The sequence below is a fragment of the Macrobrachium rosenbergii genome, chromosome 17 (assembly GCF_040412425.1).
Source record: "Macrobrachium rosenbergii isolate ZJJX-2024 chromosome 17, ASM4041242v1, whole genome shotgun sequence".
NCBI lineage: Eukaryota > Metazoa > Arthropoda > Malacostraca > Decapoda > Palaemonidae > Macrobrachium > Macrobrachium rosenbergii.
The window spans coordinates 26775609-26793264 of record NC_089757.1 but is presented as its reverse complement, the minus strand read 5'-3'; the positions used below and the strand labels follow the sequence as shown (position 1 = coordinate 26793264).

Sequence of the window (17656 nt, the reverse complement as noted above, 5' to 3'; positions counted from 1 at the left end):
AAAGTGTGCCCGGGGAGGGGGATGAGAGGACGTTGTCGAGAGAGAGAGAGAGAGAGAGAGAGAGAGAGAGAGAGAGAGAGAGAGAGAGATATGTTGGACTGTCTAAGGCAGATCCAATAACCTCTCAACCATCACCTGTCAACTCTGAGCGCGCGCATAGTTGTTAAGTTCCGTAGTTATTATATCTGGCCGAGAATATTAGCTTCATATTGCAGTCCAAAATTCTCTAGCCCAAAGTAACAGCAAACTTCCAGTTCAACATAAATATCACAGTTCCCCAGTCGAATGTCAGTACTCATACTAAAACAAAAGAGAGAGAGAGAGAGAGACACCAGTCATTACGTACCATTATTTCAGGTCGGGAGAAATTTGCACGGATTGGCAACACTGCGTGTCACTCGCTCTGTCAGCCAATCAGCGACCATAAATCTGTCAACAAGGGAGCAGTGTTGCCGTCAAGGGGTTCGAAGTGGTTTAGACAGGAGTTAAACACCAGGAATGAAATGATTGCTCGGCTTGTTTGGGATAGACGGCCAGACAAGCGAACTGACAGGCATCTCGGCCACTTATCAAAGAAGAAGCTGGGGCTACACGCGCCGATGCCTAATGAGATCTAGGGTAATTTGGGTACGTGTTGGAACGGCACTTTTATTATATAATTAGCAAAGGTGTTTTTTTTTCAGTTTACCTGTTTTAAAGGTTAACATTCATCACTTTTATTTACACTATGTTCTTTGTTTAGACATTTTTTAGCACCGTTTATGTAAAATAGACTCCCATGGCTTCGATCTGGAATAAAGCTTATTATCACTATTACCAAAACCCCCCCAACAGCCAAGGACGCGGGCACCGGGATGGGGGATACCACAACCCCGGCACTGGGTCTTGCATTGGTGGTGGTGGTGGTGATGGCATGTCAAGTGTGTGTGTTTACGTTCGGGCGTATCTCTTTTATAAATAAATTGTTTGTGTGCGTTCGGCCCTATGATGAGCCAGGCATGTCTATGCGTATCTCGTTGGTGGGGAGTGATGGGAGGGAAGGAGGGAGGGAGGGAGAGGGATGAGGTGGGGGGAGGGGGCGTCCGGGTAGAGGAGGGGCGGGTGTTTGTTTTGCCGTCTTAAGAGCTGTTGTTAAATAATAAAAGAACCGGTTTAAGAATCAATGTGTGGAGAGCGATTGAGAAGTGCGAGTGTGTGGATGCATGTGTGTGTGTGTGTGTGTGTGTGTGTGTGTGTGTGTGTTTGTTTGTTTGTGTGATGGCGATCATACCACGTGAGCGTTGGTGCTTATTCCATGCTTTTTTTTGCCTAAGTTTTTTGTGTTTGTGTTTGCAAGATGCAGTCATAGTAAGCACTGAAGTTTGGTCTTTGGCATATTTGAGAGTGTTTGTGTGGCGGAGATCACGGCAAATGTGTATTGTCGTTTGCTCCTTGGAATGCTTTGTATATTAATGTTTGCATGACGCAGATCATAACACGTAAACCTTGAACTTCATTCTGTCGTAGGTATTTTGAACGTGTGTTTGTGTGACAGAGATCTACCATACCAAGTGTTTGCTATTAGTGTTTGTTTCTTGGCATGCTTTGTGTGTCTGTCTGCAAGATGGAAATCACAGCAAAAACTGAAAATAGGCTTATGCGGAAGAGGTAACTAAGCTCATGCCTTGAGTGGGCTGACATTCATTTTGCCTCTTGGTAAGTACTCTGTGTACGCGCATTTGTTGTAAGGGGGATCATAGCTATGCAATATCAAGGTCGTCCAATAACTAAGATTATGGCGGAAACCTGCATTCTTGTTGCAACGTTTCTGATCTTGTTGCAACGACATTACTCCGCCTCCGTCTCGATATCGCCATCTGGCACTCATGGTAATCATCACAGGAAGTGCACACACCTTCTTTTGCTTCCGATCTTATTTTGTTGATTTTGAATAACTCTCAACTCAACGTCCGCTCTGTATCAGTGCTTATTTCTGCTGTATGACTAAGTTTGAAATGCGAGGGTACATGGCTGCAAGATATGGTGCGAATTGTTACACTCCGCCTTCAAAACCGTTTGAATTTTCCGGGAAACGTGTTTTGAAATCCGAAATACGGCGACTGGTAACGAGAACAGATAGGGAAAACCTATACACGATTTTAAATTGACATTAGCAGACATGGCAACTAATCGCACAATCTTCACGAACGTGTCTGACCGCAGAATAGGTAGGGAACATTCTCTTCTACTGAATCTTTCATAATAATAATAATAATAATAATAATAATAATAATAATAATAATAATAATAATAATAATAATAATGGAGAAACAAATCCGCAGTTATGTATATGAACATACATTTACAGATAAAACTGTACAGATTGTCGAAAGCTATATGTGCAGTTTTACCTTTAAATGCATGTACATATACATAACTGTGGATTTGTTTCTCCATTTTAAGACTCATGCTACTATGAGTATTTTTTAATAATAATAATAATAATAATAATAATAATAATAATAATAACAACAACAACAACAACAACAACAACAACAACAACAACAACAACAATAATAATAATAATAATAATAATAATAATAATAATAATAATAATAATAATAATGGGAGCCCAGCACACACGAAATGACCCTTAATAAATTCCAGTACATTTGGGTATAACAAAACTATTGTGGATTTCACTGTTAAATGATAATAACGAAATTAGCGCTATACTTATAAACTCAGCTCCCGCCATCAACAAACCCCGAAAAACGTGCAACAAACACTGTTGCAAAACTGGTGTACACATGCAACCCGGCGCTTACAAACCACCGTACACTACCCATGTGTTCTTCCTCCAGCCCTCCGCCTCCCCTCTTCACACGACCCGGGGGCCAGGGCCATAATGCAAAAGTGATGTTGGCTTTTCCTTAAATACTCTCCAGGGAGTTCCGCACCCCCGCCCGCCCTCCCACGCCCAGGCCCTCCTCTCCTGGACAGTGACTACACCGCCGAAGGGACTTGCCCTTTCACGCCTCCAAGAGCTTCTTCTTCTTCTAATTTTTCTCTTCTTTCTCTTCTTCTTCTTCTTCTTCTTCTTCTTCATCCGACCCTTGACTCCCGTTGAAGTCTTCTCTCTCTCTCTCTCTCTCTCTCTCTCTCTCTCTCTCTCTCTCTCTCTCTCGTGTCGGGAGGTCACGGGGTTAAAAAGACGGAGACAGAAAAGGTCGCGGAGGCCAACGGAAGGTCGAGATGCGGGTCATGGGTCAGAGTGTAATGAAGTTTAAAGAAAAAGGGAGGGAAGGGGGGTTATTGTCGCCCACTGGGTATATATAATTATATCCATGCCACGAATAAGAAGGATGCATTAGCGATCGCTCGGCGCCTGGTCATCAGCCCTGAGTGCCAAATCTAGTTTTGAGGTAAGCCAGGTTTGATGCTGACCAGATCCGTTGAAGCGTGGGCATCTTGAATGCGCATTTCATCAGGAACAGTTTTAGAATAGAATAGAATACTGAACTTAGGCCAAAGGCCAAGTGCTGGGACCTATGAGGTCATTCAGTGCTGTAAAGGAAATTGACATTAAGAAGGTTTGAAAGGCGTGACAGGAGGAAAACCACCTCGGGTACACTGTGAAACAATTGTTAGAGAGGTGGAAAGTAAGATGGAAGAAAGAGAATATGAACGGAGGTACAGTAAAAGGATTGAAAGGGGTTGCAGCTACGGGCCGAATGGACACTGCAAAAACCCTTAAGTAATACCTACAGTGCGCCACGTGAGTTGCACTGAAGGTACTAACTCCCTACGGGGATCAGAAACAGTTTTCATCAAAATAAAGAATCGTATTTGATCATCAAGAACAATGTACGCTATCAAACTTAACCGTAAGTGCTATAGATAAATGCACAGTTCAAAGAAAAATCAAGAAGCAGGCTTGCAAAATTAATACAATAGCACATAGCACAAATATTTTTATGCGCAATAGAACATGTTAACAACGATACATGTTACAATACAGTGAAAAAGTTGAACAAAAATAACATATGTCTGAAAAACAGTCTTGCCACTAATTAAGGCTTATTCAAGAAACATTACCTAACTGAAAACCAAAAATATGATGAACGCATAAAAGAAAAGTTTGTACACAATTTTTCATTATTAAAATGACGATAATTCATTCCATCAGACCATTCACAAGAAACAATGTGTACGCTACATCTCAAACGTACTGCCGACGGAAATCCACTACTGGATTTCCTGTCAGCGAAGCTAAGCAACGCTGGGATTAAGCGCATGAAAGTGCGACCGTATAAAAATGCTTAGAAAGTTCATTACCAAATTCGTTACTCGTTCTGAACGATTTTCCAGTTACGTTAGGGTTGATTTGGGCGTCTCAGATTTCATCTTCAGAAAGCAAGAGCAGGGTCATTGAAGGGTGACCGAATTTAAACGTCAAATTTCTGTAATTACAGTTCTTAGGATCTTGAATACTTGAATTTCTTAAAGAAAATTACACATTACGACAGTTATAATTGGTGTTATTGCAGTTGATCGTAATGAAAATGCTTTAATTATTATTATTATTATTATTATTATTATTATTATTATTATTATTATTATTATTATTATTATTATTATTATTATTATTATAGCAATTCTGGCGTCATTATTATTATTATTATTATTATTATTATTATTATTATTATTATTATTATTATTATTATTATCAGAAAACATTCATAATAGCAGAGTCTTGAAATGAAGAAACAAATCCCGCAGTTATATATGGATACAAATATATTTAAAAGTATATTTAAAAACAAATCTAAACAGAGAGCTTTCTCAAAAACTCTCTGTTTAGATTTATTTTTAAATACATTTGTGGATTTGTTTCTCCATTATTATTATTATTATTATTATTATTATTATTATTATTATTATTATTATTATTATTATTATTATTATTATTATTATTATTATTCATCTAAACATAAGCATTAAACCTCCCTTACTCATCCACAAGAATACAAGGTGAAAGGTTCCCGATAACTTCACGCCCCTTGGAGAAATCCTCTATTTATATCCCTGACCACTTCAAGTCACAAAACAACAAAAAATCCTTTATCCTGCCCTCCTGCAGATCACTCACACACACACACACACGCACACACATCCTTCCTCTTCCCAGAGAGAGAGAGAGAGAGAGAGAGAGAGAGAGAGAGCTAGTGTATTGGTAGAGAGAGAGAGACAGCTACGTGTGTTGTGCACGTACACACACATCCTTCCTCTTCTCACGAGAGAGAGGAGAGAGAGAGAGAGAGAGAAGCTACGTGTATTGTGCAGTGTACACATATCCTTCTTTTCCTCATGAGAGAGAGAGAGAGAGAGAGCTACGTGTATTGTGCAACGTCCACAGACATTCTTCCTCTTCCTCATCCTCACGAGAGAGAGAGAGAGAGAGAGAGAGAGAGAGAGAGAGAGAGAAAGCTGCGTGTATTGAACACTTACAAGCTAGTGTAACGAAAGTTCTGATTATGTGCATACGAACGCGTGTGTATGTCTGTATGTGTGCGTATATGTATGTGTTTGTTTGTGTGTGCGTGTGTATGTGTGTACACGAGCGCGCGCGAGCGTCTTCCCCGAGTGCAAAGAGAGACAGTGCCTTCTCAAAAGCCTCGGCAGCAGTAGTGCCCCAGCAGATATCGGGCGGTGCCGACCACTGCCAGTCAAAACACTGATAACCCATGACCCGGTGCCCGGCTCCAACATTGGGCACTCAAGAGCCTCCATAGGAAAGGCCAGGGAACACGTCTCGGGCGATGGCTGATCTCAAGTGGGGCCCCCATTTAAATATCGCAATAACAGCGACGATATTCGCAACAATAATATTGCCGAAAACAATAATAAGGAGCGTTTGCGAGTAGAGAGCTCAGTTACGGTGGAGGTTTGGACGTGTTGACAGGATGATAGTAGATGTAACAAATAAACTTACTGCTGTAATAAAAAAAAAATTTTATTCATATTATCACAAAATCCACGATATCAAATATTTGGCTAAATAATAATAATAATAATAATAATAATAATAATATACCAGGGGAACTGTCTTCCCTTCCAAAATGCCAATAAAAGGCATTCGACTCTTGAACTGAATTGAAATGAATATAGAATTTAGGCCAAAGGCCAAGCAATGGGACCTATGAGGTTATTCAGCGCTGAGACGGAAATGACAGTATAAAGGTCTGAAAGGTGTAACAGGAGGAAAACCTCGCAGCTGCACAACGAATCAACTGTTAGGAGAGGGTGGAACGTAAGATGGAAGAAAGAGAATATGAAAGGAGGTACAGTAAAAGGAACGAAAGGGGTTGCAGCTAGGGGAAGAAGGCACGCTGCAAAGAATCTTAAGTAATGCCTACAGTGCACCGCACTGGGATTTTCGACATCTGATTCACATTCTTTCACCTCACACGCGTTGGAATGTTTCGTGTCCCACAGCGATCCTAGAGAGGACTCAGTGCCCAATCCCGATGAGGACCAGATAGTTAACGTGAAATATGTGTTAAAATAAGTCCCTTTCTAATTGTTTATGTTCTTTTTATTTGCACGAAAACTGTTGGCAATAGCTTTACCTTCCTTTTCTCAAAGTCTGCGTCGATACGACTAGGTAAAATTAAAGTCGCTCTGGGCCTCTGTAGGCTCATAGGGCAGGCGCTGATCTACTGCTTCGTAAGCCGAAAGCCAGTGGGGGGACAGGTCCCAATGCCTATGACAAGTGGCCAGTGTTTCGATATGATTAGGGAAAAGTTTTTCCAAAGTGAAATTAATGACCTATTTTTTCTCTGGGTATTTTGCCTTAAAGGTTCAGCTCATAAGGAAATATATTATTTAGCTTAAAGCCGACTACAGTGAGGAGAGAAAATTGCAAAATACCCAGTGAAGGAAAAAAAATTAAATACTGCATAAAAATAAATTTATGTACGTTTGAAATGTAAGAATTTCAATTTATCTCTCTTAAAGAGAAATAGAAATTCATAGGATATCACGATAAATCATACCAGTAACGATTTAAAGCTACATGACGATGCTTAAAGGAACAAAAATCCTAGCAATTTAGTAAACAAGCAGAAAATGCGCCGAAGTTTCCTCGGCGTAATCGAGCTTTCTGTACAGCGTATAATGCCGTATGAAACTTTCAGCCGCGGCCCATGAAACTCAGCCACGGTCCGGAGGTGGTCTGTTTTGTTGGTACCTAGGCCTATAGCGATTATGGCTAACTTTAACCTTAAATAAAATAAAAACTACTGAGGCCAGAGGGCTGCAAATTGGTATGTTTGATGATTGGAGGGTGGATGGTCAACAGACCAATTTGCAGCCCTCTAGCCTATGTAGTTTTTAAGATCTGAGAGCGGACAGAAAAAGTGTGGACGGACAGGCAAAGCCGGCACAATAGTTTTCTTTTACAGAAAACTAAAAAGGACCGTAAAAGTTTATGAAATGATAAAAGTATCCGATGTCTTGCAAAGGAAAATTCCCTTGATGGTTCCTGAAGAAAAACCGGGCTGTTTCGAAAACCTAAAACCGTTGCGGCGTCTTGGAAAGGTACAAATAAGTGCTTGATGTTTTAAGAATGTCTCAGAGTATACGTATAATTTTCTCCAAAGGCCCTACCATGAGAAACATTAATTCGTCTAGTAAATTAGAACAGCAATTTAATGCACGATTCTTAAATGCAGAAACAGACATTATTCTTACAGACAAACGGCAATACGAAGATGGAAGGTAAAATTATCTGAATGTAACTGATATTTCATGAGCAAATTTGACAGGTGCATTAGAATCGTTTGAACTGAAAACGATGACCGGAAATTATTTTACAGCCAGATGTTCCAAATATCAGACTGACACTTAACAAAGTCAACGAATAAAGCCAGTCCAACATTTATATCTCAGAGTTTCAGGGAGAATATTTCTAATCACTTCATGCTCAGCCACCAAAATTACCATCATCCTCAGCAACAACATCAACAATAAAACTAATAATAATAATAATAAGTACAAAATAATCATAATCTTTAAAAGTATAATCATGAGCTTACAAGCTCAGACAAAAAAAAATTAATAATAATAGACCTGCCGCTAGTCCGAGAAGGAAAGAAAAGAACAGGAAGGGTGCTTTTAAAAGGAAGACTGGGCGTTCTTCCCTCGTGGTGGTTGGTTAGATCAACACGGAATTCTACACTAAAATTCCACCCTCTTACAGATACGGCCGAAGATTGCGAAGGTTAGTTCAACCAAGTAGTTGTTTTGGCTTTCGTGTTGCGTAAACAGAACGCTCCCCTGAGAAGCCTGCAGAAGGGCAGCAGCCTCCTCCATGGGGGAGGGGGGGATTATCTCGCGGGTCTTAAGCACCGATTAATTTACGACATTAGTAACAGGTGAGGCTCTATTGACGCGGCAGAATTATTAAGCAGTGGAAGGCAGAGCGAACTTGACATTTGCAAAAGTGCGTTGTGCTTGTGGTGTGAAGAGGCCACAGCAGTAAACTGCCAGAAGTTGCGTGAAGTCGTAAAGTTTGACTCGGCTGTGGGTGCTTTATCTTGCCCCTGACGGAAACCTCTTCCACGGGACAGGAGGAGCGGATAAGAGCGGGATACTTTACCCTGTCAGTTTGCAAAGGCAACAGAGAGAGAGTGGATGAATGAGGAAACACAGGCTGCAAGGTCATGAGGGCAAGCGTTGTCATCAATGATTGAGGAAAGATCAATGAAGAGCTGTTTCATGATATTATCAAGCGCAGTTTACAAGGGGTATCTAAAATTATATAGGTATATACATAAACATATATATATATATATATATATATATATATATATATATATATATATATATATATATATATATATATATATATATATATATATGTATGCTATATAATGTATGTGTGTGTGCGTGTGTGTATGTGTGTATATGTGTGTGTGTGTATTTGGTCCAACCAGTTCTTGCTCTCTTTAAAAGTAAAAAGATCTCATGAAATTAAACACAATTTAAATTAGTATGCCTAATAAATTTCAAGCTTTGAGTATGACAGACCCGAGGACTTACTAGACGAGCGCGATCACAATTCAATAATAGTTAACTAAGCAAAAGTTCAGCTCAACTTTACTGGTACTATTACTAGAAATAGTCCCTACTATTAATAAAAGCAATAATGGAAGCATTATTCGTTAGACACACATTCCTTAGGATATGAGATAAACTCCACAGAGCAGATGACCAAAAGAAAGAAGAGCAAAGGACAAGAACAGGATTTATACGATAATAAATAACAACGAATAAAACTGAATGCGTACCCATCAATATTAACAAATACCTATAAATAAATAAGTAAATAGAAATGTACTGTAACGTGCTCTCATGAGTTCACAATAAGCGTACCATAACTAGGTGCTAAGCAAAAGAGTTAATAAGTGCATCACCTGCAGTGACTAGACAAGACATTCCGGTGCAAATATCATTTAGACACATTTGATGCATATTATCAAAGACATCCGCTCATTAATTGGTAATCCCTACTAGTAATGGGAAAACGCTTCATACCACTTCACAATTAATAGATAAACTTGATCATCTTATGATACCGAGATAAACACAGTCATCAACAGTAAAAATAAATCCAAAGGAAATATGTACATGCAGAACAAAATTAAAATAAAAAAATATTCACCGTAGCCTTCATAATTTTATAATATACAACCCTTATGTCATGCATAACTAATGTCCAAAAGCATTCACGAGCTTCCATAAACTCAGAGAGCATTAAAATATTATGCAGTCCTCGGCATTCTTTCCCCGATTTTCTGTTAAAACTAAAGCTATTTAGTTCAATGTATTCAAGGTCCCTTGATACAACATTAAATTTCTAACATCGTAAGATCCGTAATACTGTTTACTTTTCAACTTTCGATAGTCTTTGAAGTACTTTCGATTTTCCAAAATTTTAAAAACCATTGCATATTACATTTCTGAATTCCAGGTCCGTGAAATATTATTAGCTTTATTTTCTTTAAAGATTCCCGTATTATCACTGACTTTTTTATCCCAAGGAGTTGAACAATTCGATAATATTGATTAATGCAGTTTCAGAAACCTGAAACTCAAGTCTGCGAACCTAAAACGCCGACCGCTGAGTGCCACACCGATTCCATCCCATGAACTCGGAGATTCCCATTCCGCAAAACCTGGAATTCAAATGCACATGGCGGATCCTTTTAAGAGGGCCCCCAAGTGCTCGGGAGAGTCATTCCACATCGCGTTATATCCGAAAGCTTTAATTCGAATTACCGCCGCGCCAAACGGGTCATGAAAAGGTCACGAGGCCATTTTATACCAGTGGTTCTTAACCTGGGGGGCGCGTCCCCCTAGGGGAGGCGTCAGCAATTTCCAGGGGAGTCGCAAGCCCTGGGGAGAACCTTAAAATTCTTGAATTATATTCGTTATTCTCTTATGAAGAGCGAGGAACTAATATTTAAAAGTTTCCGAAAAACTGCAAAAGTGTCGCGTTATAACGTTAGTTTCCTATAGTCTACTACTCTGGTTAGACTCGTTGGACTCACCATGTTTTGTAATTATTTACCTCCCTCCCTATCCCTCGAAACCCCTTCTCTTTCTCTGTTTTTTAATTTTCCTTTAAATCTGGGAGGGGATTTTACTCATAGATTCAAGGGGGGCGTGGAGGGAAAGACCATCTCTTAGAGGGGGCGTGGTAAAAAAAAGGTTGAGAACCACTGTTTTATACCTTTCTGCAGGGTTTCGGAGAGACGCTGAAGGAGGCCATGAACTGCTTTCGTTGCGCCGACGTCAGGATGGTTCGGGGTCTCTTGGGGCCTCGTCTGCCGTCCCGGGGTCTCGACCCGTCGTCGACGATGAAGTCGTCCCCCAAAGGGCCTGAAAGAGGACAGCGACCACGCCTTCGTTTAACACCTTCGGTCTATACTGACGAGCACTCTCAGAAACCCAAACATTAGTTTGAAAGTTGTGCAATAACAGTTACTTTACAATCTTTAATACCAAATCTCTTATTTTATGAATTTCTCAGCTTACTTCACCATCTCAGTTTTCAGTGAACTTAATAACAAATTCACACAAGTATACAATTTATGAACATTAATGAGTGAATATGAAGTGTATACTGAATCATCATAGGTGACTGTCCTAAGCGAAGTCAGTGAACCTGCTAAATAATTGTACTGTATGTAGAGCAATGTTCCTTCGTCAGTTAATTTGATTGCGAATCATAACTGCTAAATTATGAGCCCAAAATACATATTTCCCGAATAGAATAAGAAATTGAGTAATGAGCTTGAAGACCTATAGCTATTATGCAAATATTTAACGATTCAGTGATCATCACAGGGCAAAATGTTGTGGCCCCATTTGTTTATATTGTATTTCAGAAAATAAGTTCATGTAAAAGGTTGTCCTTGGGCAAATCTGTTTACTAAAAGTTTATGGAAAAGTTCTGAAATTATGCAAATTACACGACGTAGAAAATCAACGACGGAGCAGAGATGAAATTAAATATAATTCAGTTGACAATTAGATTGATAATAAAATGTTATCTCATATGTGACATTCGTTTCAGGTCTCTAAACTTTTGTGAGAGAGAGAGAGAGAGAGAGAGAGAGAGAGAGAGACAAGACATCTGTTGAGAGAGCCCTTTTATGTGCAATTCGCTTTGATTTAAACGATATGAAGTATGGAGATTAAGCATTAGTGTACACCGAGAGAGAGAGAGAGAGAGAGAGAGAGAAGGTGTGCCATTCCTATACACCATGACATGACGTGACAAGATGGAAATGAAATGAAGCATCAGGCGAGCCATGAGGAAAAAAAAAAAGACGCATCGAACAGAACTACAAGGTAATACTAACTCAGCCACTCACTCTGCGGCCCATGCTGCTGCAGAAGAAACATCTCCTTCTCATAGTCCGCCCTGCAGAAGAGTTGGTGCCCTCTGAGGACGTACTGGTCCCCCTTCTGGAGGACCTGGCAGCAGACGACGCAGGCGAAGCAGTGCAGGTGGAACACGAGGGACTGCGCGCGCATCACAAGCTCGTGGGGCAAGAGCCTGTCTCCGCACCCGGCGCATTTCACCGAAAACAGCCTGGAGAGGATATGAAACACATCGTTACAATTTAGATCACTTATATAAATATATGTAATTGGGTGAGTTCTTTCCGTACCTTGCTGAATGTCTAATAATAATAATAATAATAATAATAATAATAATAATAATAATAATAATAATAATAATAATAATAATAACCCGGAACCACACACTATAAAAACCACCCAGTTGAATAGGATGACTGTGATAGACCAAAATAATAATAATAATATAATAATAATAATAATAATAATAATAATAATAATAATAATAATATCTTCCCGGTTGTCGATTTTTGAAACAGTAACACAACAAAAAAGTGTTAATATGTATAACATAGTACGTAATACATTAAAACAACTGAAAACGATTGTTTTTTGCTGTCTGAACATAACACAGTTTTACTTTTAAAAATAAATAAAAATAACCATTACTTCTGCCAAAGCAAAGTAAACGCCCCATAACAACCTATCCTTCCCAAAAGAGCAAAATATGAAAAATCTCGAAAATCGAAACTTACAGAATGCAAAATAGCTTATGGTTAAAAAGGTGACCTTGCCAAGTAGCTACCTCAGCGCGCGCTGAACGCAAGCGATGACACTTTAATTCGACCATTATGAATCTAAATCGGTCTTCACTGGGCTGCGTTATCGTTGGCGAAAGCCCGCTTCGTAAACAAACACGGAGGTGGTATTTCCTGTTGGTGTGTACAGCGCCTCACCCCCGCGATGAATGAGTGTCTTCAGATCTAGATCTTAGGGCTGGGTTGTGTAAGCTTCTAATGATAGGATATTTGGAAGCATTGAAAGAAGAGGAAGAATTGGGAATCATGTAACTTTCCCATTAATCTTTTTTTTATTATCATAAATCCTTTTTTTTATCATCTTAGTCTGCATATACTACTTGAAGAATAACTGCAAATGTGGACAAGAAAATATTTAGTAATTCGTCTTAATCTTGCCTTTCCCTTCATTTGGAAAATTTAACTTACAAATATTCGGTAACTTTTCTTTAGTCATCCATTCTCTTGTCCTACACCACAAGGACAGCTTATTAATAAGGACATCCGAAATACCCTTTGCAAAATAGACCCAGTCATTTCTGCAACTGCGTGCTAACTAGGGAAGTATATATTTTTTATTATTATGCATACCTTATATTACCTTTATGTTGCCCTGAGATGGTTTTTCTTTTCTTTTTTTTTTTTTTGAGTACTAAGCAGATCTTAAGCCCTAATTCTTGGAGCAAATCAGTACTGTCCATTATTCCGTGTTTTTAGGATGCCCAGTATTCTCGGTTCAGAACTAAACAGGTAAAAAATGCGCCGAAGTTTCTTCGACGCAGTAGTTTTCTGTACAGCGTATAATGCTGTATGAAACTCTCTTCCACGGCCCTTGAAACTATCAGCCGCGGCACGTGAAACTTTCAGCCACGGCCGGGTGGTGGCCTGTGTTGTTGGCACCTACAGCGGTGCCTGACGCACGATCATTTTTTATTAAGGAATAAAAGATAAATGACACGTCAGTCATTTGGCCAAAAATATTTCCCCACATCCTATACTTATCATTTAATAGTTCCACCACTTTCATAAAGTAAACAGGTTTTTATTCTTATTTTTATTTTATTTTATTTTATTTTTTTGTTAAGCAAAGGACTACCGGAAGGACAAAATAGTATCATTTCGTAAACATGGCCTGAAGGATACTAGAAAACTTAATAAACAGGAAAGTAGGACCCGACCTCAAAGGAAGCAATTAACACAAAAGTTTGAAAAATTTGAAAATTACAATTTCGTCCGGGAAGACGAAAACTACCATCAAATCGAACAATCTGATAAATGCTTGAATTCAACGAAGCGGAGACTGGTCGCATTAGGTGGAAGAGAAAACACTCAAAACCCACTGGAGCACTGAATAAAATAGTTTCCATAGAAAAGATACAATGAAAACACCAGTAGATGGAACTTCCTGTAGCGCCTCAGGATTTTTAGTTTTCTGTAAAAGAAAACTATTGAGCCGGCTTTGTCTGTCCATCCGCACTTTTTCTGTCCGCCCTCAGATCTTGAAAACTACTGAGGCTAGAGGGCTGCAATTTGGTATGTTAGTCATCCACCCTCCAATCATTAAACATACCAAAGTGTAGCCCTCTAGCCTCAGTAGTTTTTATTTTATTTAAGGTTAAAGTTAGCCGTGCTGAAAGCTTCATGGGCCGTGGCTCATACAGAAAACCCCATTGCGCCGAAGAAACTTCGGCGCATTTTTTACTTGTTATTCTTAGTTTTAAATACTGATTAGCTGATACAGGAAAATGTCTCCTGACACCAGTTATTGTTATAATAAGGAAACGCTCGTAAGATATCATTTTCGTTGGCCAAATATTCAGGTTGGAATTTCCCAATGGAAACAGGCGAGATTCTAGAAACAATTTCACAAAAAATCAACAGATAATTGAGCAGAACAAAAGATGTTTGATTTAATAACAACAGCAGTAGCAAGAACAATGGCAATGGAGAACAAAGGCCAAAAATAGTAGAAATATACGAAGAAAAATAAGCGAGCAAAAGCTTAGCAAATGATGAAGCAACAGCAACGGCAATAACAAATAAAAATTGATAAATAATTTTTTATCTCGCACCTTCCAGACTAGCAACTTCCGGCGCCACCAATGGTGAACAGGCACCGGTGGCTTACAGACATCTTTCGAAGGACTGAACAGCATTAACGTTAAATCTATCTCTCTCTCTCTCTCTCTCTCTCTCTCTCTCTCTCTCTCTCTCTCTCTCTCTCTCTCTCTCTCTGAAGGGAGTAGCGTATCGCGAAAATTCTCCCACTTATGCGCGCCGTCAGACAACCCAACCATCCAGTATTAGTCTAAAATGAGAGTCCTTAACATTCCAAGCGCTAACGCGAATGAACGGAGCCGAGAGAATAAAATGTGCATTTTCCCCGAAATCCGACGATGTTTTTTCAGAGCCACGCTAAGCTGCACAACAGTATCGGGTGTGGCAAAAGAAGTTCCTCGTTGGGAAAGGTGAAGCTTCTGACGTGTGACGCAGAGGAAGAGGTTAATGAACTGCCGGTCTTCGATGTAATAACTTGCGGGGCCACAGAATTGCCTTCATAACATGGAAGCGTAATCATTCTCAAGCACTGCAGTTTTAGAGCGACGTCAAAACAAGACTGTCATTGAACAGGTTTTGAATCGCCTTGAAAAGTAACGGCACCTTTACCTGGTCAGGTGATCAGGACAAGTTTAGCTGTATAAAACTTTGTGAGACAGGCTTCAAGGGTTGGGAGCCAGACCAGAATTTTATAATCTGATCCCTAACGAATACTTCTCAGCACAGTATAATTACTGCATGCAAGTGTGTTTATATCCATACACAAAAACGAACACATGTATACAATGTCTACCTAGCCACCTTTCTACATATTTATAGTATGCGTGTGTACATAAGCACACAAGATGATTATTGATAACTCTTACTGTAAACTACTTCATTGTCCTCCTTTATAAAATAAAAATAGCAAAAGCACACCATAGATATACTTTCACACTCTTAATCAAACGAATAAGTCATCTGGAGCAGAACTTTCCTTTGAATTTTAACTTCTGGAACTTCCTGAATTAATATTCAAGAGTAACCTGCTTACATCTCTTTCCGTTAAGCTCAGCAAATCGGGTGCGGTTAGGTCGAGCTCCGTTTACGAAAAAAAAAAAAAAACAAGTAAAATATGCGCCGAAGTTTCTTCGGGGTAACCGAGTTATCTGTACAGCCACTACAGCGCATAATCAAAGCCACCGACAATGGATCTATCTTTCGGTGGTCTCGGTATAATGTTGTATGAGCCGCGGCCCATGAAACTTTAACCACGGCCCGATGGTGGCATATCCTATATCGCTGCCAGAAGCACAATTATGGCTAAGGAAGCTGGGACAAAGCACTTCATTATTTAACCTTCCTCAATATATTTAGTCTAGTAAATTTCATGGGGCAATGGTTAGGCCTACTTCTGCCTTACATATTAAAAACTGACAGATGCAATGTAAAGTTTGATAAAGAAATAAGGACACAGCTTAATGGATGTTACTTCAGGATTATACTACTAAAATGGTTTACTTGTAGTCGAAGAAGATTCCAAATTTTAGGAATACCACAGAGGCATACCTCAAAAATGGGGCTAAGATCATATCAAGTAAAAACAAATATAATTGTTTTTTTTATTATTTTTCAACTACTCGCCTTTCTATGAACTATTCCCCGACTGTTGATTGTTTTGAATGATCTTATTTTCTGTGTTAAATGAGATCTCATTCCCACGAACTACGTGCCATTTCGGTGTCTGGAACACAGAGAATTCATTACAAGTCAGTGATGTCACTCAGTTCATAATAATTCAGCTGAAAACGTTTCAGCTTAAACCTTCAGTAATGAGCAGTCTCTATCCAATGACTGGCACAGCGAGTGGTGTCAATTAGAAGCACTGCTGAAGTAATTAATTTTTTTTATTAAATTACTGGTTATACCTCTTTCTCCACAACATTTATGTTGTCAACATCTCTTGCTGTGCTGAATCAGTACTATTCTTCTCGTGAATGTCACTGAAATGCTAATCCCGGTTTTATAAAAAATATAATAATCATCAGCGCAGATATGCTCGATTAGCAAAGCTGCAGGAATGACATTAGGAATGACACTACCTTATCCACAAAGTGTAATGGTCGTACAAACTAAAAAGCAGAAAACAATGCAGCTAATAATAATTACAATAATAACTGCCGCAGTGATACCTGGCACAACAAATAGGTTATGCCAAGTGATATTAATGAATCAAAGTCCGGGAAAATAATATTAAGTCTAATTTTGGCTCTGATAAGCCACTCGATGTAAGTCAAGGCTCAGATGACAGATTTAAACCCGGCACAACAGAAAACTTTTTTACTGTATAAAATTTCTCTTTCTTTGAGAATTTACAGAAAGGCGAAAAGACAAGTCAAAAACTCTCTCTCTCTCTCTCCAGCGCCTTTCAGCAGCAGCAGCAGCGCCCCAAACACGGCTAAGTAACGCCCCTTAGCTTAAAACCATACTAATACTACACTTTCCGGATAATATATGTCTTCGGGTATGCGAACGCCAGCGTGAAAACGGGCCCTCCTGATTGGTCGAGGCGCCGAGTCCCGCCAATCAACGCGTATTATCACTCTGGTTATGGCGCGAAACCCTCTGCCTGGTATAACCTTAGGCGCGCGAGGGAAACGGCGTCGGCTGAACGCATAAAACTCACACTTTCCCGCACTTGCCTCCACATAAGTTCTCTCTCTCTCTCTCTCTCTCTCTCTCTCTCTCTCTCTCTCTCTGTCTCTCTCTCTCCCTTCTCTATTTATTCATGCCGGCAGCCTATTCTGGACCATTTGATAGCGACGCCGTAAGGCCCATTCTCGAAAAACGAACCAGAAATGACTGCTTTAGCCGTTCCATAATTCTTCGCATTGAATCGCGTGTAAATA

General features: G+C 39.5%; 1 protein-coding gene across 2 annotated transcripts in view; it reads right to left on the bottom strand.

Moving 5' to 3' along the window:
* Positions 1-17656, bottom strand: part of LOC136847591 (LIM homeobox transcription factor 1-beta-like) — a 103565-nt gene that overhangs the window by 19306 nt on the left and 66603 nt on the right. Inside the window, exons 3-4 of one of the 2 annotated variants that reach the window (XM_067119309.1) lie at positions 11913-12145; positions 10778-10926 (exon numbers count right to left, since the gene is read on the bottom strand). In XM_067119309.1, coding sequence (XP_066975410.1) covers positions 10778-10926; positions 11913-12145 — 382 coding nt within the window. The remainder of the gene's footprint in view (positions 1-10777; positions 10927-11912; positions 12146-17656) is intronic. The other variant, XM_067119310.1, reaches the window with a different exon arrangement.